This window comes from Cyprinodon variegatus, unplaced genomic scaffold (assembly GCF_000732505.1).
Source record: "Cyprinodon variegatus isolate N-32 unplaced genomic scaffold, C_variegatus-1.0 Scaffold99, whole genome shotgun sequence".
Classification (NCBI taxonomy): Eukaryota; Metazoa; Chordata; class Actinopteri; order Cyprinodontiformes; family Cyprinodontidae; genus Cyprinodon; species Cyprinodon variegatus.
Window position 1 is genome coordinate 1480781 of NW_015150552.1, and position 25392 is coordinate 1506172.

The following is a 25392-nucleotide window of genomic DNA, read 5'->3' on the forward strand; positions in this document are numbered from 1 at the left end:
ATATATATATATATATATATATATGTATATATATATATATATATACATATATATATATATATAATTAAATTAAGATCAAAGTCAAAGCTAACCATGCAGGAGGCAGTAAAATAAATTTATTCAGTACCAAAAAACAAAAACACAATTTCACTGTTTTCAAATGTACTGGCTTTATATCTAAAAATAATGGAATAGGAGAGCAACTGATATCAAAATAGTAAACAAAAATTTACAAGTAAAATTTGTTGATAATTTTCGCCACAGATAAGATGTCATTCAATGTCGAGCATTGGGATCCCATTGCCATCCCGCATTAGGTTGATCTCAGTTCTGAGTTTTTGATTTTCCTTTAAAACAAAAAGCAGGGCATAATCATTAATCTGATGCATTTAGAATTTCATCAGACCACAAAAAAACAAAAACAAAATAGTTTGATCACAACAAATCTCACCTCCTGCAGTCTAGTATTGTCTTTTTTCAGTTTGACTAGATATTCGATCCTCTGTTTGTGGTTCTTGTGTCCGACAAGTTTTCCGTTCTCCTCAGAGAGTTTTTCGTTTTGCTTACGCAGCAGCTCATTCTCCTGTCAGAAACAACAAAAAAAAAAAAAACAGTCTTATCGAAGTAGTAGTGAAAAAGTAGGGAAAATTGCATATCGATTAATAAATCTTCAGTCACAGCAATGACAAACAAGAATGGTAATATTTTAAGAGCTGATGAAGCAATTAACATGTAGCTTAGATAATATTACTCAGCTTTGTATAAAACAGCAGATAATAAAATTCGCTGGATGTTTGTTGTGATGATAAAATGCAAAAAAAGTACTTTTTTCCAGTGCTGAGAAATCTGCCTTTTTTTAACCATAACTAAATAATTTTGTAGATCTTAAAATGTCAAAACCACTAGTCTGATATCATCACAAATCTGAACAATTATAGACAAAAAACTGTCTTGATCTTTCTTCTTTAATGGGACCTTCACTGATTAATAATGGGAAATTACGGTAATACAAAGAAATCCAAATCTTAAGTGATAGAACTATTTAACGTGTAATCTACAGTCTAAGTTTCATTAAAGACAGTGACAATTAATTTAAAAAGTCCTATGAAATAATAATATGAAGTTTAAAAAATATTTTCTGTTGAGGTAATCAAAAATGTTGAAGCCTGGTAGTTTAGCAGATGTTTTGAAATTCTAAAACACAATACACACAAAAATGAGGTTGCACAAAGGATGGGTGTCAATAATTATACGAGTGTCATGAAATTTCTCTTTTTATAAATACTAAGCCAGTTCCTACCTGTAATAGCTTCTCCTCATCATGCACCCTCTGGTTTACTTCTCTCAGCTCCAAACAGCGGTTTCTCAACTCAGTGGTTAATTCCTGAATACAGGTCTGTGACTGAGCAAAGGAGGTTTCCTGCTCCTGCAGTCTGTGGCACAGAAAAACATGGCCGTAACATAACGTAACATAAAAAATAAATAAGAACTAGTTAAGAAGATAAAAAAATGACCCTGTCCTTACTTTCTTTGAGCAGCAGACAGCATCTGCAGTATTTGGTTCTGGAACAAGAAGGCGTGTTAAAAATACAACCTCAATATGAGTGAACAGAGATTAGCAAAGGACCAGATTCAAACCTTTTCTGCTCTCTCCTCCTGCAGCTCTTTCAGCACAGTCTGCCTAAGAGCTTCGCCTAACTCCTTACTGAAAACAAAGAAAATGTTTATTGTCTTCACATATTTCATGAATAATAGCTGGTGGAACGGTGTTATGTATTCACATGAAGACAGCCAACCTATTATTGTCTCCAGTCTCAGAGAGCTGGTTGTCCTTGGTGTAAAACTCCAGCAAACTCTGGATCTCCTTTAAAACGATTTCTTTATCTCTAAGCTCCTCCTAAAAAAAATGCACAAATATAAATGTGGATTAGATTCAACCAAGATACATTTCTAAATATTTGCATTGCCAAATAAGTAAAGTTTCTTCTTTTGTCTGAAGCAGAAAGAAAGGCTAATATACTTTTTTAAATCAGAACATTTTCACTAGTTAAACCTTGAGCCTGCGAATCTCCTCGTTTTTGGCGCTCCTCTCAGAGTTCAGCTCGGCTAGAAGAACCTCCATGGTCATCATGGAGGAACGTCTGTTCTCCAGCTCTCGCTCTTGGCTCTCCAACACCTCGTTTAGATCTCTGTTAAAGCTGCCGAAACCACAAGGAGTCTGAAACCCAAGAAAAGCAATAGAAAATTTGGATACATGAATGCATTTAAAATGGGTCTGGTTTGTGATCATTCAAACAGAATAATATGTTTCAATTAACCAAAGAGAAAAGAGGTGTTACCCGATTTACTGATTTCGGTGTGACAGTCGGCTCAGTGGGTCTATATTCTCCATTTCTGACAGTTTTCTGGGCAGCCTCCTGTTGTTGTTGCACCTGATATGACAAACATTTTGTTTTCCATCAATTCTTATTTCAAGTCCTTTATTATATCATCCTGTAATAAAAAGGGGCTAAAAACTGTACCTTCAGCTCTAGATTTTTTATGATGAGATCCTTTTGTGCTGCCTGCTCTTGTGTTGCTTGGAGGAGGCTTTGCTGCTCATCACAGACCTTCATGAGTCGCTCAACCTCCTCGGTCGCATAAGTCATCTCCTCCTGCAACACCTCAACCTACAGGAAAAAGACAAAAGCAATAAGAAATAAGTTAGCATTACATAGGAATAAAAAAGTGAAAATGAATGAACATTAGCTTTGAAAACTTTAAGGCTATATGTTTGGAGTAAGTGAAAAGTTTTGGTGCAGGTTAAAAATTGCAGTTTCGTGGAAATGGTTGTAAAATAAAATGACTAACAGGCTGCCTGTAGACACAGTGGTTCATTTACAGACATACGGAAAGTAAAAAAGCAAAACTGAGTTATCAGTCATTGAGCTTCATATACTTACTTTGCATAGCAGTTTTTACATGGTAAGATATAAAAAAAAATGCTCTTCAATCTTAAGTAGTGACATAAATTCAAAGTCTGAGAATAAACACAGCAGTAAGAACAGATCCTAAATAAAGAATAAATCTCTCAAATTTAATCATGTATAGACTCCAATATGTTCTTATTGCACATATATTCACACTCCTTGCCATTTTAGGCCTTTATGAATGGCAAAGTCAGAAACTTGCACTTATTAAAAAAAACAAAAAAAAATCACATAGAAAATTCTATGTAATTCTATATAACTTATATATCACCTTTTAGGTTAAGCTTTTTTTAACAAGGTGAAAGGGAAATTAAAGATGTCAGAATTGAAATGACGATAAAGTGAAATTATACATGAATAAAACAAAGAAGTTTCAGAAAATTATTGTTGAAATAAAACACTGACTTTGGGATAGCTGAAAGGTCATTTGTACTAGAAAAAAAAAACAAACACACATGACATAATTTTTATGATAAAGAACCATTTTAACTATTAAATGTTAAAATGCTTTGCAAAAGTGAGCATGGCGCAACATTTTGTGTTAATAATAAAACTTCTATTTGTAAAAATTATTTATTTCTTTGGGACCTATAACCCCAAACCTTAATCCACTTTTCTACTGACTTGCCTAGACTTTGCCTCACTTAGCATGTTTTGCCCGGTGCATGATTTTTCTGTCTGTAGCTGCTCTGGAGTACGGCTGAACAGGGTCACAATATGACAAACTATTGTTCACTGCTGTTCACTGATTGGTCATGGGGATCAGCTGTATGTCTGTATCAGCTCAAAGAGGAGAAATGGAAGGAACGCACACCACAGTTTGTAGAAAGAGAGGACTAGGCTGTGAGTAAATGGAAGCAGTAATTATACGTTGTTGGGTAGAGGATCGTCCTGTGTCTTGACGGACAGCCAATCGGATCCTGCGGCTCAGAGCTGGTGAAATTTTTTTCAGGTCTACCACTTGACTTTTTTGTTCAATAACCCTCAGGATGATTTTAAAAATGCAAAATGACTGTCTTACTGCGTCCCACCTCAGCAGCGATCGCACGTTGTGAGAGGCCTTGCTTATGCAGCTGTACAATCCTACCACGTTCAAAGTCAGTGAGCTTTTTTGCTTTTGCCATCAGGAGGTCTTGACAGAGTAAAGACTTGACAGAAAATGACATGGAATCCAGATTTTTGCACAGCTTTTGGCTTTTAAAGACTATGTTCTAAAACTTTTAATCAGCTGAAAAAATAATGTTTGAGTGTAAATGCAGTTTTCAGAAAATTCCCTGCTCAATAGTTCTTGTCTCTTGCACTGATTTTTTTCCTTTAACATTGTGAAGCGCTACTTTGAACCTTCTTAAGATCCAATAGTGCAAAATCTTGCAATTTTTTGATATTTATATTTATATATTTATATTTTGATCAGGAGTGTAATATATATATATATATATATATCCCCACGCACCTTTTGTTGCTTTGGCACCTTCTTCTTCTTTTTGACTATTTGACCCAATCTAATGAGTAAATTCCTCCACTGTGAGATCAATTAGGTCAATCAATCAATCAAGTAAGAACCATAAAGTGCAGCTGTTTACTTTAGGAACAGCCTGAATTTTGAGGGGATGCTCACTAATAACAATGTGGTGGGAAATAATGCCTACCGAGTCCTAGAGAATAGGATCATCCACTCTCTGAAATACTCTGACGTGTATTCAACCAGCTTCAGAGCCATGAACATTGCATCTTATGACAATCTCCAGATATCTTTTGTCTCTATTTAAAGTCATGGTGTAGACATGATTGGGAAAAATAGATGCCTCATCAGAGGAGCAAAATGTGTCCTTAAACTCACGTTTCTGGGCTGAAGACTGCTGCAAGCAAATTAAAAGAACAGATGATAATCTCAGCATGTTACCTCTATTTTGTTAGACAACATCTTTCGCTGCATAGTTTCTTTTAAGTCAGCGATTTCAGCGTCCAGCTTCTGGTTTTGCCCTCTTATGTTGTCTCTGTCCGTACAGGCAGCATTATACTTGGCCTAGAACACATTGCATTATTAGATTATTATTATAATAAAGCAGTGGGACGGTATGAAACTGATAGCTTAAAATAGGGAGGATTACGGTGATGTCTTTAATGTCTCCAGACAGATGGATGATTTTCTCCTCCTTGTGGCTCAGCTCAGCACGAAGATCTCTGGTTTGGTTCATGAGATCTAACAGAACTTCCTGATGAAGAGCACACAGTGTTATTCTGACGTGAGACAGACAAATGGAGGTCAGATTTAGCAAACATCAGAACCTGGTTTACTTTGTCATGTTTAATCTTCTGCTCCAAGCTGGCAATCTTTACGTTGGCAGAAGTCAGATTCTGCTCCATTTCAGCAAGCTTGGATGACTAAAAGACAAAGTCAAGACAATAAGAATCAGTTACAAGAATGAATAATCATTAAGCGAATTTGTTAAGCTTGCAGAGTTGCAGAACATCACTTTGACCAACCAGTTGTTGATTTTGTAGAGTTAAATCTGAGCCTTGTTTTCGGAGCTGTGAGTTCTGCTCCATGGTTTCAACAAGCTCCCTGAAGTAAAGGAAACATCCGTCATGCTTTTGAATTATATCAAATGCTGACAACTTTAGTGCAGTGGAAGAGTCTTTATAATCTAAATGTGTGGCTAGCTCACTTTGACGTGCTCTCTTTGTTTTCTCTCAGCTGTGTCATTAGACTGTTTATGCGCTCCTGCTCAGCTTGCAACAAATTGTTTAAACCCTGCAGAGAAAAAGGGAAAAAAAACTTAGAGCCAGAAATAAAACAGTGGCTGCAGTTCAGAGGGATAAGTGTAAAGTGGAAGGGTTCCATTACCAAGACCTCCGCTTTCAGCTGGTCGACCTCCCTCTGCCTGTCCACCAGTTCCTGTCGTGCCTGATCAGCCTCAAACTTGGCCTCAGCTTGCAGCTGGTCGAAGGAGTCCTGCAGATTTCTGTTCTGCTCCAAAAGCTGCTCCCACTCCAGCCTAGAACAAGGATGCAGAGGATCTTAGCACATACTGTAAATACGTGAGATCAGAGGGCATGTTGAACCTCTGCTTACTGGACTTTGTCAAGTTGGAGCTGTGTGCTGATCAGGTTGCTGGAGATCCGACTCATCTCCTCCTGATGCTCATGCTGAGTGTCTCTGAGCTTGTTCTTCACCAAGGCCAGCTCCTTGTCTGAAGAGTGCAGGACCAACCGTAGATCTTGGATCTCACTCCTCAGAACTATAAATCAGAAAGCATCTCAAGCTAAGTTCAAAGCAGAGCTTCACACAGAGGTTCACAAAGAGGCCTCAGAGCCTCACCTTCTGCAGCCTGTTGTTCAGTCTGAAGGCTCTGCTGCAGGCTGCTGACAGTTTCCTGAAAGATGAGCTGATCTTTGTTCCTATTGGTTCTTTCTGCAATAAGTTGCTGTAAAGGATGTAACAACGACTTACTGGAAGGAATTCCAAAAACATATCTATAAATAACTTCAGGTGGGATAAACTTACCGCCTCCTTTTGGTCGGACTCCTGGGAAATCACAGCAATCTGCTCCTCTAGCTTTGCAATTTGCTGCAACAACTTGCTGTTATTCCTCTCCTCTTCATTAAGCTGTGTTTGAACGCGACTCACTTGATCCTGGAAAATGAAAAATGGAAGGTCAAAGCAGGGACTCTGAATGTCCAATGTCCAAGTCAGTCCACATTAGTGCACCTGCACTTGACGCAGCTCTTCTGTCAGAGCCATCTCCCTCATGTCTGATGGAGGCTGCTCAGACGAGATGTCTCCATCGTTGTCAATTCCGTTCAGATGTTCTGGACTGGAGAACGCCGTGAGCCGGGACCGCAGGTTATATCCTTTAGTGGGTGTGGTGAGAATCTGGTAAAAAGATAATTAATGATACCCTTGAATTCAGGTTATTTAATATTTCTCTCCTTTCTCTCATTGTCAAACATGAAATCAGACTAAATGCTTCCTGTTGGGAATGTCAGCAGTGATTACCGGAATTATTTATGTTTGCTAAATTCCAAATTTTCTTTTTTTAAAATTTTTTTTTATATCGGAATCTTTCTTAAATAGCTTCCTTGGGTAGCAAAGCTTCTCAAACTGTACAAAATAAGTCAAATATTTTGGGTCGATCTGTTGCTGTTTGCAGGAGTCCTGGCAAAGTCGACAGATGATCAGAAACTACTCAGTTTTGCTCACGTTTCTGTGGGACTGAGATCAAGGCTTTGCTTAGTAACCAAAACATCTCCTTTATTCTGAAAGTAAATTGGTTGTATATTAATTTTATGTCTGAACTGAAACCTTCTGGCTGAAGCTTTGAGATGTTGCTTCAATATTTGCCAATGTTCTCTCCTTATGTTTACATCCATTTTGTAAAGTTTATAAAGATACTTGAACTTTACAAAAACGTATGAAGAGTTTTTACAAAATATTTTTGCATACTTCGCAGTCGGGACGGTTTTCCCAGGCTCCAATGCTTGCCTTCCTGTTCTGAACTTAACCATAGTCATCTCTTCATCATCATTTCATCATCAGTCATCATTTGTTTTCAGCTGTGACAGACCCACCTTTATAGTTTCAACATGAATTCTGTTCAGCTCAGAGACTTCCTGTTTCTTGTATGCATGAGTGGCTTCCAAAATGTTTTCCAGGTGCTTGTTGGATTTCTCCAGGTACCTTTTGTCAGACTCCAGCTGAGAAAGCTGTCTCCTAAAACAGAGAAAATAAGCATTCAAACAGTATTCAAAGCAAAAGGAAGCGTGTTAAGGGTAGAATTCTGGAAATAGCAGAGTTCTGGATATCAATGACAAACCAAATTTAAAATCTGAGGGAAATCATATCTTGTAGGTGAAACCAGGAAATGTAATACTGTATGAAGCTGATCTTATTTTGTTTGATGAAGATATGAAACACGAAGCAGAAAAACTTGACATTTTCAGACTTCATTCTGCTGCACAAGGCATAGGGATGAAAAGCGATTATTTAGCTTTCACCGCAAGCTGGACAGTTTTTACAATTTGACCAAATGTCAGAACTGCAGAAAAAAATGGATAATGTTTTTACAAATTCCAACTTAAAATTAGTATTGCCAGAAACTGGTGAAAACTACAGAATTAAATGGCAGACCACGGAAATACTATTTCAACCTAATAGGGCTGAAACAATCATTGGATTAAAAAATTATTAAAATAATTGTCAACTGATGTAATAATCGATTAATCTTTATTTGAATTATAGAGACTCTAGAATATGCCTTTATATGACAGAATAACGCACTTAGAGCAGAATTATACCAAAATTGTAAAAAAAAAAAAAGAAAAATTATATATATATATATATATATATATATATATATATATATATATATTTTTTTTTTTTTTTTTTTTTTTTTTTTTTTTTTTTTTTTTTTTTTTTTTTTTTATTTATTTATTTTTTTTTGTACCTAAGATATGAACTTGGCTTAAGATTTAGGATACATATTGTGATTTAAGATATACAAGCTATAGATTTAAGATTTGCATGTAAATTTAAGAGTTAGAAACAAATATGATATTTATTTATAGATATAGAATGTAGAAACAGATTTGACGTATATAGTTGGATGAGATATTTATATTTAGCATTCTGCCCCTAAATGTTAGAATAAAAGCATTAAATGGGACGACAGTTTGATAAATAACACAAATCTGATTTATAAATCAAGGAAATTTTAAGTTGTGCGTCTATTCCTTCATCTTCCATTTACTCATCTATCTTTTCCCCATGTGGTTTAATCACGACTCCAGTATATATTCATGTTAAATCCTTAATGTCAAGGTGTTTTTATGCGTTCATATATCATTTCTCAGTCCATATCAATGGGAAACCTTGGTGCTATCTTTGAATTGCAGCCATTAGTCATATAAATGTTTCAATAAAGTTTTATAGTTTATATTTTTTTGTGATGCATTGAGTTTTTCCAAGGTTTATGAAAAATCTTGTTTGTATCTTTCATGTGTTTTCAGTATACATTTAAAATGTATATAAACAATTGTCCTAATTAAAAATAACACCCTCCTTACTTTGTGATGTCTTTATACTCCTCAAAAGCCTGCAGGGCGGCTGTGAGGTCTGACTGTTTCTGCAGCAGTTTTGCATTCAGCTTTTCAATTGTGGCTGCAGAATCTGTGGCAGTGGAAGCTGAGGAGGGCATGGAACCTGTGGAACAGCAGTAGGTGATTATTAAACCTAAAAGAGAACATTTATTGACTTTTTACAGATGCTGGATGCCAACAGTCTCACCTTCTGTGAGTGTTTCAGATTCCAGCACCTTCTGGAAGGCCTCCTCCAACTCTGCTGCAACTTGGGTGGACATTTCTTCAACTTTAATCACGGATTCCAGAGAACGCAGCAGCCTGTTCTCCTCTCTGAGGTTGTAATTTTCTGCTGCGTAACGAGTCATCTTTGGATGATGTTCCACCTTAAAACAAAAAAATAAAACATAAAGCAACAGTCCTTCAGGTTATGACATAAAAGAAATATGCTCCTTTCCCTCAATTCCTCAAATCCAAACCTGGAAAATTGAAATAACCCAATTTAATTTTTCCCTCTATCCAGAAAAAAAGAGTCAACAGCGGGTCTTCTTTTTACCTGATCACCTAAGAGCTTGATCTCTTTTTTCAGCTGGTCAATCAAAGTCTGGGACTCGGCGTCAGACAGCGAGCTTTGTCCTGCCTTCAGCTTCTTCTCCAGACGGGCGATGTGATCTTCTCTAAACCTGATGATCATTCTGTTAGAGTGGATGAACTTGTCTTTTTGGGTCCAGGCCTCCTCAAGATGAGCCACCTTCTTGAGCAGGATCTATAAACAGTAAATAGATTCCTTAGTACTCACAGTCCAACTGCTTCCCAGAGTAACTTCAGATCCCCTCACCTTCTTCTCCTCGTTTTGTTTTTTCCACAGACGCAACGCAGCCATATACTTCCCCTTATAAAAACTATCCTGTTGGTTTTCCCCAGGCAGACCTGGCAGGAGTCATACAGAACCGAGTTAGACAGCATCACACACTTGTTTCAATGGCCAATGTATAAATGTTCAAAAATACCTAAAAAAAAAATAAAAAAAAAAAAAAAATTTTGGTGGAATTAGTAGAATTCGGGGTGGGTATTGCCAAAGAAGTCCCGATTCGATTCAAATCACGGTTCACATGCCACGATGCGATTCTATCACGCTGCATCGTGATACTTGAAATATTGCGATGCATCGCAATATTTTCACTGATTAGAAAAAAATACAGCCATTACCAGTGGCTGACTGGCTGCGTCTGATCTGGATGGTGTCTTCAATTGATACATAACTGAAAGCAACTGAATTCATACATAGCTGTATCTATTGAAACAACTTTTGGAGGTACTGCCATGAAAACAAATACTGGACAGAAATATTACTATTACTGGAGTGGACACACTGACAAAAAGTGCTTAGGATTTATAAAACTTGAAATAACAACATAGGGATAATAAGTGCTGTTTACATTGCCTCAGTGGTCCTTTAAACCACTGAAATGAAAAAATTCAAATGTATGACATTTTCCCTTTTGCAAATTAAGTGCGTCATATAAAATCCCTTTTTACCTTCTTTGTTTTTAAAGCCAAAATGCATCCAAACATCTGATTTGAAATGTGATGGAGCCGGGCGATTTTTCTCAGTCTCCTCCGTGTTTTGTTTATGAATGACTCGTTGCAGTATCCCTCGGACGGAAATGCTTGTGACACAAGGCAGCGGGCGTCAACACATCTGCAGCGACATCTAACTGGAAGCTGTATTCCACTTGTTTTTGGCGGATGTGCGGCAACTGTTCATGTATTATTTTTACTCCTTTTTTAAAATTAAGAATCGATACGTTGCGTCAAGAATCAATGCAGTAGATCACAACAATTAGAATCGCGATGTATCGTCATGACGATTATTTTGCACACCCCCAAGTAGAATAAAGCTGGTGGATAGAGTCGGTGCAGCCCTTCGTCCCTGAGGGTTCTTTATTTTACTCCTCCCGCCATGCACTCGCATGCACCATAACGAGCCTCAGGAAGCTGGCTTATTTCCATCTCCCACTGCATTTACTAGAACTTCCTCCCCTCCTTTCTGCATTTATCTCCGCTTGTCTCCGAAGCGTCTCCCTGCAGTCGCACCACGGCTGTCAGGAGGAAGCAATCCGGCCGCTTATTACCTCACGCCTGCCACCCATGCATGTATTTCATCTCTCTGATCTGCTGAGCCTTACAGTAACTTTCATATCTCAGGAAATATTTATATTTTTTCCAATGCAAACAAAAAAAGCTATTTTGTTTTTGTAAATTTACAGCACAGAAAATGCCTGCATTAAAAATGTGTAAACTGTGAAAAAAAAAATCAGAATTTTCAAAAAGACAATTTACAGGCCTTATTTTTTTTTTTTTTTATCTTTTTACATTTAATGAGCCTGAGAGGCTTATTTGTTCATTCTATCCCATAAATCTGGTGTAAAATAGAGCAGCTCAGAACAACATGTCTGATTCAACTTTTCTTGAGGCCTCTATAAATCCCTAACCAGACTCAGTAAGCGTTTTTGTGCAGGTCTCTCACTGATGGGAGATGCCTGTGCAAAATACAGAGAATATCAAATATCCATATGATCAAGAAGATATTGATTTTTATATTTTTATTGATTCAGTAAATCTTCTAGATGTTTTTTTTTTTTATTTAGTCACTAATCTGATTTCCTTATTCTGTATCATTTTTATTAGTGTTTATGAACTTTCTGTTGATGAATGTCATGATTTATCTTTGTGATGTTACCCATGAGAGGCTGAGGTCCTCCTGGTGCAGAGTCTCCTCCTGAAGAGGTCAGAGCCTGAGCTAGCTGCTCCTTCAGCTTCTTCACTTCTGCCTGCAGCTGCTTCACGTTGCCCTGCGTGTCCTCATTGATGACAGCCTACAGTAACAAGAATCCATACAAATGTTTTTTAGTAATGTCCCCAAAGTCTGCCGAACAATGAGACAACGTATGAAGACAAACCTTGTTCTTGATCAGCTTTGCTCTCTGAGCAAACTGCAACGTGGACAACGTTTCTCCAAAACACTTGGAGCCTGGATGCACATTAGCTATGATGTAGGTCTTTGCATTTCCCCCAAGAGAATCCTGAAATAATATAGTTTTTCAAGTGTTACACAGATTTTATCCTGTTTAATTAAACAAAACACAACACTACAAACTCTCACCTTGAGCAAGAAGGTGAGTTTAGATTCCCTGTAGCAGATGTGTCGGCTCTTTCCGTTGGACACATCCACCAGGGCCATGATGACCTGACCCAGACACATGAGGGAGCGATTGATGCTGCTGGCCTCCTGCAGGAGAGGTACAGCAACTTTAATTATAAAAACAGATGAAAGAAAATAATGCAAAGGAATGCAATTAGCCCGAAAGCTGTACCTTGAGTCTGGACCCCTCTGTGTGAGTGTCCTTCTGTCTCTCAGATCCAGCCAGATCCACCAGGTTCAGTTGGGACCTTCTGATGTTCACCACGTCGTTGCGGGACTCCTTGGACTCAACGATCATGGTGAACACCGCATGAGATCTGGAAGACTCGCGGTTCATGGAGGTGGAGGCCACACGCCGATTGCGCCAGCCAGTAGAGAGCACCTGCAGGGTTAACAAAGCAAAGACATTTTTAAAGGGAACCAATTAATCCTCCCTCACTAATAAAACAAGATATTATTAAAGCTTTAAAAGTTTAGACCTGGGTGTAACCCGATTAAAGTTGCTACTTTGGCATTTCCTACCTGATAGGCTTCAGCTGCTGAGTTCACAAACTTCTCAACAGCTCCTTCAACAAACACTCCTTTCTTAATGTTCTCCCGGAGGAAAAGACTGGCAGAGGCTGAATCCAGCAGGTCATAAATCTGCTCGTTGTAGATCTCAATAAAGGAACATTTGCAGAGGAAACTCTTGGACTGTCCAGACTGTTTTAGTGGAAAAGGAAAAAACAAGCAGTATTGCTATGAGTTAGGGTTGTCAAAAGTATCAATACTCAAAAAAGTATAGATACCAAAATGTTGTATCCGGATACAATACTCATTTTTAAAAGTATCGAGACAGTGCTACTACCAGTGGCACCTAAGCAGTCATTCATTTAAAGTGCAGATTAGAGGAAAATGCCCTTTCAGAACACTGTGTGATTGAATAATGCTACGCACTTTTCAGTTTCAGACTTTTTCTGTAACAGGTGCAGCTGCTGAGAATTATTTTTGTTTCTTAACCGGTTTGGCTAGTGTCATTGTTATGTGTGCAAAGCATAGCCAAGGAAGGAACACTTTATTTTAATTTAATACGTTTTTTATCAAGCTTGATTAATATTGTGCACAGCATACAACCTCAAAATATTGTTTTTATTGTTTATTGTATTTATTTATTGTATTTTATTTATTAATGAAAATATTTCTGTAGAATTTTGGAGTCTTTGTTTTTATTCTTGTGGTATCGAAAATGGTATCGAGTATCGAATATTTTCCTTAGTATCGGTATCGAGTTGAACAGGTTAGTATCGTGAAACCCTACTATGAGTAGACACAACCAGGCTGTTTTTTTTTTGTTTTGTTTTTTACTTCTGTTATGGTCATGGACCTCTAGGGGCTCTCTTCATTGAGAGCTCTCTTTTTGTGTTTCAGTTCTTCCTGGCTGCCTTAGGTGCAATATGTAGGAGCTCATCAGCTACCCCATAAAGAGCTTCATACCAGAGATGTCAAACATTAGAAAGAGTTTTATTTTATAACTAAAAAGGGGAGGGCGTTTTGTTTGTTGTTTCCGCCTTGGAGACCCTGAGGCTTAAAGCGCCCCCGTGTTTGCCGTCTCCTGTGATTTAATTCCTGCTAACTTAAAATCAATTATATTTTGCTACTGACACCAACTGTTTAGGTTATTGACTTCTGTGTTACACCCAAAATTTTTGGGGTGGGGGGACGACATTAAAACCTTTAATGTCAAAAGTATTTCATTTTAATAGGTAGTAGAAAAGAATATCTTAAATGAAACCATATTTTTTCTAATGTAACTGTCTGATAGGATTAAGCAAGCTAAACATTCTCAAAAAGAAACACATCATAGCTCACTTTAAAGAAAGAGCATTAATTTTGGTGAATAGTAGAAAGTGGTAAAAGAGAATATTTCAATATATATTCATGACCTGAAGCTAAAACATCTTTGGGTGTCCCAGTATGACAATCATCTAGAGAGCACCATTAAGTCCATCTCCGAATGACTTGAAGAAAACAAAAGGTTTCAGGATGGCCTAGTTAGAGTTTTGACTTTATGAAACCAATTGAGGTGCATTTGCATGACCTTATGCAGGCCATACTATAGCCAGATTCTAATAGTGTTAGCATTAGCATTGGTCATTTGGTTTAAAACTTTAAATTTTTTCTTTAATAAATGAAATTATCTTCTAAAAGTGCTTTTTCTAATCCCTCTGATAATCTTGGATACTTGAAGTATCTAAGTGTGACCAAAAAAGCAGAAATAAAAGGAGAGCTTGTGCAAACTTGTGTTTTTACCGCTCACCTTTTCCACTTCCCTGCCGATGAGGAAAAACAGGTACTCAAAACTTCGAGGGATGACCCCCCTCAGCTCGTCTGTGAAGTTGTCCAGCTCAGACGGACCTGCAGCCAGAAGGGAATCAGTGTGACTTTAGTTGTTAGAGCTTCAGTACAAACAGCAGCAGCAGCGAATACTCACCAAGCATGGTGAATGTTTTCCCTGAGCCCGTTTGTCCACTGCAAAGACAAAATCAGAATCTCATTAGCAAACGAGCTGTTGCTTCATATGTAAAACAATAGTTAGGTTATATTTTGTTTCATAACATACAATTATGCTGTACTTACTAGGCAAATATAGTACCATTATATCCATTCATGCAAGACTCAACAATATTTTTGGCCACACTGTTAAAAACAGCATCCTGTTGCAGAAAGAAAGACAAATATTATTCTCTGACATGTTAATTTCTAATAAAGAGAAACAACTGCAGATTATTATTAACAGCATTAAACCTGAGACGTGTCCATATCTGCGACATGGTCATAGGTGAAGGTCCGTGGTTCTGGTTTAGAGAGCAGACGGATGGTGTTGGGTGAGCTGACATTCAGACACAGACTCTGGTCTCCATCAGTTGTTAGCCCGGTTCCCTGGGTCAGAGGTCGCACTCGTACAAAGACTTTAATAGAATCGCTGTCTCCGCTACAAGGCAAGAAAATTACACACGGAATAATGAAGGCTAAGCAGCAGATGGAGCACGGTTTAGTGAAAGACCAAAACAGTATGGTTCTGGTGGTAATTTTAAAGCATTAATATTTGATGATAATCATCTGTTATTAGAATCATTCATTCTCAACTGAACCAATTTAACAAACCGGAACTGTTTACATAACTCGCCTTTTAAGATAGAAAAAAAATAGCTGCCAGTAAAATAAACTGAAAAGGACTAAAGTGATAGTGACTCAAAAACATAAAGTGCAGTGCAAGTGCAATAATCAAACCAACTACTGTGGAGTCTTTCTTTAGCTCTCTACTGTTCAGATACAGGATTTATACAGGAATGAATAACTATAATTTACTACTTTTTAATTCCTCATTTTACAGGCACTTTTGTTGAAATTTGCATTTTCTCATTCTCTAGCTTTTTCTTTGCCTCGAACTTCTTTTCCGAACATGCTGCTTTACGATCAACCGGAAGCAGGTCTATTAGTTATATCTGATATATCTGACGAAATTGTTTTTATAAACGTTTTTCCTTTATTAGTAAAGCATTTTAAATTCCACGATAATCACATTTAATGAATTTTAATGCCAAATAAGGCGATTATTATTTAAAAAATAATAATTTAATGAATTTTAATGAATTTTAATGATCTGCGGAAACCCTGAGATATTTCTATATCTAAAGGAAACACATTCCAGGACATTACAACTTTTTTAATGCTCTTTTGTACTACATACACTCTTTTTATATTGTCGTATTTTTATCTTAAATGGCATCTTCCTTCAACTTTTTGTAATCTATATAATCCTCTGGAAGAAGAATGTCTTTTAAAAAGAATTTATATACATAAAATATATATAAATGGGGTGTTTTCTGTAAAGTTGCGCGAATGTTGTTTTTCAGAATTATTTTTGTTTTTACAAAAATTCCATATTTTATTTTGATACATTTTTATTTAGGAATTTATTACTACTTTTTTCAGTGTTTGAATTACTAGTGTGAATCCATAATTTCCTTTAAGAGGACTTTCAAGAACAACTGCATCACATCCCAGAAAGACTTGACATAGAGGTGCAGCTGTTATATTTGTAGCAACTGTGTGGCAGTAACATGTCAATATGGATAGTAAGCTCTCAGTAATCACCTTATAATGCTGATGAAGATTCTCAGTCATCCGGGTCATAGTCATTCCGTAAAAGTTTAAAAAACAATCCACTGGACTAGGAAACCAAGTCCAGTGGATTGTTTTTTTAAACTTTTACGGAAACGCCTTATAATAACTTCATCCAAATGCATAAAATCATTCAGAACCTGATAACGTGGCTGAGGGATGCAAATAAATGTTTTGTTTATTTTACTATTTTATTTTGTTCTAAAATAAAATAGCTGTTAAAATGTGAAGACTGGGTTTCAGATATTTTAAATCAAACCAAATCCTTTGCCTGGTGTATTTATGAAGAGTGAAAAATCTTGATTAGTTTGATACAAAGGAAGTCGTTTAGAGGTTTTATACCCTTGTTTAACCTTGGTACTGCAGCTGAACCAACTACATCTGAGTTTATTTACTGTCTCAGTCAGATATGTAAATACACAGATTTATACAAGATTTATCTGAGTAGTGACCTCAACGTGTATTACCTAGCAGCAAGAAGAGTTACATCTCCAGGTCCTGAAAGAAGAAGAGGTCGGTCAGATTAAATACTTCTTTCACAGCTTTTTCAAAATCAACATCCTGGGACGGATTATAATGCATGACTACTAAACTTCCAGAAATAAGCAAACATTGAAGGTTTTCTGTTTGTAGTTTTAATACGCATTTCGCTTTAATCTAAGATACCACCAAAGAGGATAAGTATTATCAGCGTTTTAAGTCCGTTCAGACACCAATCTTACCTTTTCCACTGGAGCTCATGGTAGCAAAACGTTAAGAAACCCACACAATTAAAAAAATAGCTTTAACTTTCAAATATCATGAACAGCGCTATTAAAAGGGTTTTGCTAACATTGTTTACATCCTTTAAATTTGGCGGGCGGTTGTTTTCCCTTTTTCCTCCTCCTTCTTCTTCTTCTTTCTATTGTACAATGTTGGTTGACAAACAAGTTTGAGGATCACTACAGCCCCCTACTGGAAAAAAGCGGGAAACTGCTCAAACATAAAAAAAAAAATACCATTTCAAACAGGCACACCATCCTAAAAGGTTAGATTAATAAATGTCTGATAGCTTTTTCTTTTATTGACTTTCAGGGGAAAATAAATAAATAAATGGATAAATAAGATAGATTTTATTTATTTATTGTTTTTATTTTATTTGGACTTTGCACTCTAAAGCCTTGTCCCTCCAGCTGCTTCCTGATTTTGTGTCAAATAGAAAAAACGAATCAAATGTTTTGTTACAGCCTTTTATAGCGCTTTAAGTATACATTAATTTGCCAAAAAGAAATAATATATACTACGATATATATCTTTATATTGTAACAGCCCGTTCTTTACTGATATGTGAAAGGAGGTGTGTCCCCTCTCGGTTGCCGTACAACAAGAGAGTTCGCGGAGTTCTGTATTAGTTTTGACACATCAAAGTTTGGAGTGGAAAAATAAACAAGACAAAAACAAGGAGGAGAGAGAATTCAATAAAAGATCTTAAATTTCAAATTGTTATAAATTCTCCCTTTTTTCTAAATCTTTGTACGTTGTAGATCACAATGGAAAGGAAACGTAAAAGAGAGCATTTCTGCTTTCTTTGGCAAAATATATTAGGGATGAAAAATAAGACAAGACTGAAAGCTTTTAAAGAAAGAATAATGATCGAGAGACCCATAGAGGGAGGCAACATAACTTTCAACAGCTGAAGAAATAAGAAGTGCAGAAGAAACAGATGAAGAAGAGAATAAAGCCACATAGTCCAGGAATCCATCCTATTCAAGTAGACCACCTGGTTTTTGTTTATTATCTGTTTGACAGTGCAGAGATGTTAGTTTTGAGTGTTGTTTTGAGACATTTTGCTGCTCAGCAGAACGATCACCAACAATAGCTCCCATAAAAGTGATGACTAATAAGCCCGTAAGTTCTTTTTCAAAAAATCTCCTCTAAATTAATTAAGTTCTTTACATATTTTGTAGAAATATAATAACATCTCTGCAGGATAATGTCTCCCAACCCATGCATGAAGCTGTTGCAGAACTGGAGAGCTCCTTCAGTGACAGACTGCTGCACCCTAAATGCACCAGGGAGCATTACCACAGATCCTTCCTCTCAGCAGCTGGAAGACTTTATAACTACCACTGTTCCCAGCAACCTCAATAAGTTGTTACATTCATGCTGATTTTGCACAGCTTCTATATTAGTCAGTTAAATACCATGCTGCTGTCATTTTGCACATCTCTGATGTTACTGCTATTTTCACATATCCGCTACTGTAAAAATGTCCATAGCTGTATATTGGTTATTTATTCTCCACATGCACAGTATTAATTTTGTTAAAACGCTTTACAGTACAATATTTTGTTTATTTTTTATCTCTTTACTATTATGTTATTCTTATACACTTTTCTGAGGTCCACATTTGTGTGAGAAAAAAATAATAATTCTATAATCCTTCTGCTGCTGTAAACACCAGAATTTCCCCATTATGGAACAATAAAGAGATTTTCTATTCTATTCTATGCTATTCTTTACTTACTAAGTTACTAAAAAAATCCTATATGAAACGGAGGAATAACTGTAGACTATTTAGGAAATCAGCAAAGCGTTTAATATCAAGCTTCTTAAATAAGCCAATAAAGAACGTTATCAAGAAATCAGATGTTATAAAAATACTTCAATGTCAGTGGGTATTATAGGGGAGCATTATCTTGAAACATGTGTAGTCTTTGGAATAGCTCTGACACGATTGGCTGACTAACCAGGAAGCGCATTTGGTTTGAACGTTTGGACGAATCTTATTGGTGCGTCTCATGACTTTAAAATTCCAAACGGCTGCGTACATTTGTTCCATACACAGCAGAGGGATTTTCAAAGCTATTATAGTAGCGATACAACGGTTTATGCGTCTGGTCAAAGTCTTTGAAATTTCACCCCATATTTAGTCCATCATTTCAGGTAGGTGGCGAATATTAGTTTGTTCTAAATTATCGGGTAACGGCTGTGAACATTGTTCTCTTTTTAAACGTTCTAGTTTTAACAGTTAGCTACCTGCTAGCCTTTCGTAAACTGCTTAGGCATTTTTTGTTGCTTTAAACGGTTCAACAGACTCGCCGCTGCGTTTGATTTTTAATTTTGTTGAGTAGTGGTGAAATCCAGACAGCACTTCAACGTAGTAAGACTTTAATAATAATAAGTTGGACTGTTTTAGCTAATGGATCAGTGTTTTACCCTTTGGGTCACATGCAAACGAATGCACGGGGTCACAAACTGTTTTATGCGGTGTAAAGATGTACCAGCGTCATATTAAGAAATGTCTCTCAGCTTTTCGAAGAAGTCACTTTTTGTGTGTATTGATTGAGCACAAAGATACATGTCGAAATAACTAAATGAAACGTTTAGAGTCTGTTGCTGGAAATATTGCTTAGCATTGACGTTTTTCTTCCTTATAGTTTAGCAATATTTTAAAGTTATCCAACAGTGTAGAAGTATAGTTAAGACTTTTTAAGTACATTAAATATAGCATACAGGCTGTGAAATGTCTTATGTTTTCCTTGTATTCTAAAATCGAAAGTTATTGGGATGATATTGGCGCCATCTGGTGGTCACGCCGTGTAACCGCAGGAAAGTAATTTTAATCTTGGTGGCAAATATTAAAAGTGAAATTCTATTCATCTCTAATTTGGAAACAATTCATGTTTCAAAGTGCTGGGCTTCAGATGTTTTTTTTTTCTGACCTTTATATAATTAATTAAACACCTAACTTACTATACGAGTCGAAGTATTAACTGTACATTACAGATTATTTTTCTTAATATTTACGATTTTATTTTTATTATCCATTATTTTGAGTAGAACAGTTTGAGAACCCCAGCATAAGGCCAAGTTCTGCTTTTACATTATTACATTAACTTTCTTACCTCAACTTAAACATGTTTCTTTTTGATACTGAAACATAAATCCTAGGTCAACAAATAATTTTCCCCCTAATTTCTTAAAGGAAAATCCTGTCTTTAATAAAAGTGTCGCATATATATTTGATTCTCTGCATGAGCATGCTCTGGTCACATGCCTCACTAAAGCCCCAACAAGAACCATCTTATCATCTGCATGCAGCTTTTAGTGTGACTCCTCCTTCAGAGCACAGCCTGAGACGTCACTTTTCTCTTCTTTTTTTGCAGGATGAGTTCTGTCAAAGCGAATGATGAGAACAGTGGGGTCATCCCAGCAGGAAAGCAGAGCAGCTCGTGTCAGGACATATTTTCTATAGATCAGTCCACTGGGAGGCCATCGATCTTGCGTCAGACGGAGAACCTGCCCAATAAGACCATGCCAAAGAGCACTAAGGTGAAGATTAGTTCATTTTTCTAGCTTTTTGTGCAGTTCCATTCTGGGTGTTAGGACTTAAGTTATATATAGCCATATTTAAATAGTATTCTATAATATAGAGAAGAGTATATAATAATAATGGTATATAGATATACTATATCTTCTATGTTTGTTGATTTTTGCAGGTGGTTGATGATGCGTATTTGACTGATTGAATGTCTTTTGTTCAGGTTTGTTTTCAGACCCCCAGGAGAGACCCTTTGACTAAAAGGATTCTGTCTCCCAGCAACTCCATTGTTATGTCCAGTGTGGACGAAAACAACAAAGTAATGGAATCTCTTAATTTGGACAAATCAGAGTAAGTAACTTGGATTAAACTTCTAGTATGTCTGTAGATAATAAAAGCTGCATTTTTAAGTAACAGGGCTGATTTTGTTTTTGCAGCATTTTACAACATGAGCCCACTGACCCTCCAAAGCAAGGTAATTTACGGTATCTCTTGTTAAATTATCTGCCTTTTTTTTTTTTTTTCTGTGGTTAAACTAAGCTGCAATGTTTTCTCTCTCAGCAGAGCCATCGTCATTCTCTGACGACAACATGCCAATTCAGAGCAGAGGCGGCTATCAGCTGGATTTTGACAACCTGGACGCCATTGATCCTTTTCAGGGCTCCAACAAGATGATCCTCTCTCCTGTGAAACATGTGGTCGAAGCTCCTGTTGAGACGGCTTCAGAAAACATCCTCCAGAAACCAGTGGCTGTAGCCAGCCTGGACGACACGCTGCCGTTCACGCCATCCATGGAAAACTCCTTAGCGGACGTTTCTGCTGATGTCAGCTCCAGAGAGAGCAGCGTGGTCACTGTGAATGTGGTCAAGGTATCCGAAATGGAAGAGCAAGACTTGTGCGCAGCTACACCTGATGACGTGTGTGCTAGCACAGGCCAACAGGAACCATCTGGCACTTTTGTGGAGGATGCACCTCTTCCAGCAAAGGGCTCCTATAACCTGGACCTCGACAACCTTGATGCCATCAATCCATTCCAGACTGGAGGCTCTAAAATCCAGAATTCGCCTGTTATTCAAAGAAAGGTACCAGGCAGTGATCCACCTGCAGAGGAGCGTAAACCAGCCGATGCCCCGGAGGAGGAGAAAAACATGCCTTCTGAGCTGGATGTGAAGCCTGCAGAAGCGACCGGATCTGAGCTTCCTGATGTTCGCGTTCAAGAAGGACCGATTAAACTGGAGTTCAACTTTGGAGACGACGGTGAAGTCAAACGAAAACCACCACCGAAAAAATTTGGGAAAAGATTCGCAGATGTGAAGCGTAAAGAAAAAAAGCCAGAAGCTGACCCTAAACCCTCAGAAGAGGCTGCTGTCAAACCTGCTCCAAGTGATGATGCAGATGTTCCAAAAGAAAAAAAAATAGAAGCTGATCCTAAACCCTCAGAAGAGGCTGCTATCAAACCTGCTCCAAGTGATGATGCAGATGTTCCAGTTCCCAAAGCTTCTTACTCCTTTGACTTTGAAAAGTTTGATGATCCAAACTTCAATCCTTTTGGCAGCAAGACAGCCATTACCAACTCACCAAAGAGTAGCAATGTCTCCAACGTACCCAGCTCCATCCTCCAGGAAATGACTGCAGAACAAACCAAGAACCCAGAGGAAGAGAAACCTGCATCATCTGAGGGGTCAGTAGATCTTCTAATCAGTATCTGGACTTTGTCTGGGTAGAATTTACATGTAAACTCTGAGCTTTGTTTCTCCTGCAGGGCTGCAGAGATGTTGCCTCCTGCTGAGCCCAATCCAGCAGCGGTGAGCAGTCATGCATCTTGTTCCAGCTCACTAAAGCTTTTTTTTTCTGTTTTTATTTTAAATCAAGTTGAATTCCCCTGAATTTGCAGATGGGCGATTACTTGGCTCTCACTGACAAAGACCTTAAAGATGAAGCTGCCAGTCAGAACCTCCAGGCCCAGCTTCCCTCTGCGCAGCAGCTTCAGAGGGGCTCACTGGGCTCAGAGGAAATCTTTCTTCCTGGAACCATGTGTGAGTGAACACTGATGGCTGTTTAATACTCACCAGATCAGTCTCTGAATCGGTAGTTTTATTTTAACCCGCTGTTCTGTTGCAGTCATGGCCAGTGACTTTGACGGGCAGATTGATTACCTGGAGCAGTTTGGCTCCAGCAGCGTAAGTCCTGCATGAATATCTTACAAAACTATTAGACTTTCTGCCATGAAGATACTGAAAATGTTTTTGTTTGTGAGCAGTTCAAGGAGTCTGCACTGAGGAAACAATCGCTGTTCCTAAAGTTTGATCCCCTCCTGAGAGAAAGCCCAAAGAAGTCTGGTGGCCCTGCTGCTCAGCTGCTCTCTGCTGCCCCTACTGGTCTGGCCTCACGGTATGATTTACACACTCCTCCATAGAAGCTTTTCTGTTGTAAGTGGGAGCTTAAATTAATTTGAGCAAAGTGAACAACCTTGGAGAAGAAATGAATAATGGCTCATGGTGGGATTCATTTCATTAATGCAGTAATACTGTTTTAACCGTTAACATTTAGACTACATCCTAAGCAGAATGAAACCTTTTTTTTTTTTTTTCCCTAATGCCTTTGTGTATTTACCCTGATTATCTTGTGCTGTACCGTTCAGTCTTTTAAAAGATGAACATCGCTTTCTTTCAGACTCAATGATGCAGAGAAGGAGTCAACTAAAACGTTGAACAACGATCTTCTGGTCCCAGTGAGTCTGAATCTGCATCCAGCTGATTTCGAAGCTTTGATTGGTTCTCATCATGCTCCTCTCTCTGTTTGGCCTCTAATCCTACAGAATCTTGTCCCTCAGTTTCCAAAACCTGCAGAAAGCGAAGAGGCCATTATTGAAGTGCTGAAGTACAGCCAGAAAGACCTGGATGCAGCCATCGCTAGGGTGCAGGCAGAGGTAAGGCCTTTAGCTGTGGACCACAGCAGGTTAAATTTTTAAAGATGATTGAAGTTAATCTGCTTCCAAACATTTGTCAAATAGACCAAGGTGAAAGAGGAGCAGTGGGATGCAAAGTTTAAAAAGCTGCAAGATGATGGTCAAGAAATGAGGTGAGTGCTAAACAAACTTGTATGTCCTGAGCTTCCAATGGCGTCTGCAGGTAGCTTTCATGGATTCCGAGGTCTGCAGAAATAAGACGGTGTCCCCATCTTAAGCCTTTATTTTGTATTCCTTAAGATAAAGTATGCCCTTTCAATAATAATTATTCTTGCATAGATTATGACAACTGGAGAGATTTGAAAGTAGAGCTCATTAAACTAAATCAACATTCAAAAGATTGAATATTGATTGCAGATCATGTCAGTAAAGCTGAACCTGCTACTCAAATGTTTATCATATTTCCTCACAGGAAGGTCATCGCAGAATATGAGCTGTTAATAGCAAATATAAATGGTAAGTTTATATACAACACATGTAGTTTGCATGCAGCTGTGTTTCTGTCTTGTTTGGCCCTACAAGCATTTTATTTTCTCTTGAATAAATAAGCCAATCAGGAAAAGGAGCGGGAAGAGGCCCAGAAGAATCTCAGCAAGGCTCTGATGGAGAAGCAGCAGGTGTCCAGCGACCTGAACGCTATGGAGAGATCCTTCGGAGAGCTTTTTAAGAGACTTGAGAAGTACAAGGAAGTTGTGGAGGGTTACAAAAAGGTACGCTCCCATGAGGAAAAACTCCTGCGTTCTCAAGTCTGATGGCAACAACTGAATGTTTAAATCTTTATTTCAACACTTTGGCTAGAATGAAGAGACGCTGAAGGCCTGCGCGCAGGACTACTTGGAAAGGATGAGGAAGGGGGAGCAGCGCTACCAGGCGCTGAAGGCTCATGCCGAGGAGAAAATTAACCTGTAAGATGCCGAACCTGGACTTGGATGCTTGTTTTTTTTAGCTGTAGAGACTAAAACAGACTTTTTGACTTTAGAGCAAATCAACAAATTGCTGAGGTTCGATCCAAATATAAGGCAGAGCTTTCGGCTCTTCAAGTGCAGCTACGGCGAGAGCAGCTGAGGATCCAGACGTTGGAGACGAGCCTCGAGCAGAAGGTGAGGGGTCATCGCTGTGAACTGGTTGCATTTCAATAAATGAACGGCTTGCTGTGAATTTATTTGTGCATTTTTGGGTTTCAGGAAAAAGAAGTGGGAGAGCTCACCAAGCTCTGTGATGAGCTGATATCAAAAGTCCAGAAAGGCTGATCTGTAAATGCTTTTTCTTATTGTTCTTCTCTCTGTTGGTACCTTTCCTCCTGTAGTTTATTTTAATGTCTTTCAGTGTCGAACTTGTACAATAAAGAACTTATGTTTTTCTTAATCTACCACTAGAGGGCAGTGTCTGATTTTGCAGCAACAAATGCCTGTTTACAGAGTTTTAAATAATATGTAATGGATGCCATGTAACATGAGATAATTTTTTTTTTTTTTATTATTATTATTATTTTGTCCGCTGTGCTCTTCTGCCATTTCTCTGGAGCCAACACTCATCCCCAGATCTCCTGCAACTAAACAAGACAAAGCTTCCCTTCTTTCCAGAGCAATCACTGGCTTCTGTCACATCATCCCCAGAGTGAGACAATGTGCCTCCTAAATGGTGAAAGGAAATCCTACCTATACTGGAGCCGAGCGTGGCGGGGGGTACAGTCACTTAACTGGGA

The 25392-nt window shown here is 37.8% G+C and overlaps 2 protein-coding genes across 4 annotated transcripts; one reads left to right on the forward strand and one right to left on the reverse strand.

Moving 5' to 3' along the window:
• Positions 1 to 101: 101 nt before the first annotated feature.
• Positions 102 to 17321, reverse strand: kif15 (kinesin family member 15). The gene is made up of 35 exons (XM_015374196.1): positions 17139 to 17321; positions 16884 to 16914; positions 15037 to 15223; positions 14869 to 14945; positions 14723 to 14760; positions 14549 to 14646; positions 12775 to 12954; positions 12425 to 12634; positions 12214 to 12339; positions 12011 to 12133; positions 11791 to 11926; positions 9886 to 9977; positions 9604 to 9813; positions 9256 to 9433; positions 9036 to 9171; positions 7542 to 7683; positions 6682 to 6846; positions 6478 to 6606; positions 6292 to 6397; positions 6046 to 6211; positions 5818 to 5968; positions 5639 to 5724; positions 5457 to 5535; positions 5268 to 5354; positions 5081 to 5185; positions 4873 to 4995; positions 2523 to 2669; positions 2340 to 2432; positions 2054 to 2218; positions 1797 to 1897; positions 1639 to 1705; positions 1526 to 1563; positions 1301 to 1433; positions 452 to 583; positions 102 to 347 (listed from the first exon to the last, which is right to left on the reverse strand). The coding sequence occupies exons 1-35, from the start codon at positions 17155 to 17157 to the stop codon at positions 273 to 275; spliced, it is 4131 nt and encodes a 1376-aa protein (XP_015229682.1). The 5' UTR covers positions 17158 to 17321; the 3' UTR covers positions 102 to 272.
• A 1887-nt stretch (positions 17322 to 19208) lies between these two features.
• On the forward strand, positions 19209 to 25056 carry tacc3 (transforming, acidic coiled-coil containing protein 3). Of its 3 annotated transcripts, XM_015374251.1 has the most exons (17): positions 19209 to 19341; positions 20565 to 20730; positions 20943 to 21070; positions 21157 to 21194; positions 21281 to 22400; positions 22482 to 22524; positions 22614 to 22755; positions 22841 to 22899; positions 22980 to 23110; positions 23393 to 23450; positions 23538 to 23648; positions 23733 to 23800; positions 24100 to 24143; positions 24237 to 24397; positions 24486 to 24592; positions 24667 to 24787; positions 24872 to 25056. In XM_015374251.1, the coding sequence occupies exons 2-17, from the start codon at positions 20566 to 20568 to the stop codon at positions 24935 to 24937; spliced, it is 2562 nt and encodes an 853-aa protein (XP_015229737.1). In that variant the 5' UTR covers positions 19209 to 19341; position 20565; the 3' UTR covers positions 24938 to 25056. The 3 variants fall into 3 exon arrangements, with proteins under 3 accessions (XP_015229737.1, XP_015229735.1, XP_015229736.1); XM_015374249.1 differs by having other exon boundaries at positions 23393 to 23648; XM_015374250.1 differs by having other exon boundaries at positions 21284 to 22400; positions 23393 to 23648.
• The last annotated feature ends 336 nt before the right edge of the window (positions 25057 to 25392 follow it).

Excerpts from the sequence above, each read along its gene's own strand:
- tacc3 (XM_015374249.1), top strand. The coding sequence starts at position 20,566 with ATGAGTTCTGTCAAAGCGAATGATGAGAACAGTGGGGTCATCCCAGCA. Across the intron at positions 20,731-20,942 it reads CCATGCCAAAGAGCACTAAG|GTTTGTTTTCAGACCCCCAG; the intron begins GTGAAGATTAGT and ends TCTTTTGTTCAG. Across the intron at positions 24,398-24,485 it reads TTGTGGAGGGTTACAAAAAG|AATGAAGAGACGCTGAAGGC; the intron begins GTACGCTCCCAT and ends CACTTTGGCTAG.
- kif15 (XM_015374196.1), bottom strand. Across the intron at positions 15,224-16,883 it reads GTAACTCTTCTTGCTGCTAG|CGGAGACAGCGATTCTATTA; the intron begins GTAATACACGTT and ends CTTGCCTTGTAG. Across the intron at positions 14,647-14,722 it reads GAAAACATTCACCATGCTTG|GTCCGTCTGAGCTGGACAAC; the intron begins GTGAGTATTCGC and ends TTCTGGCTGCAG.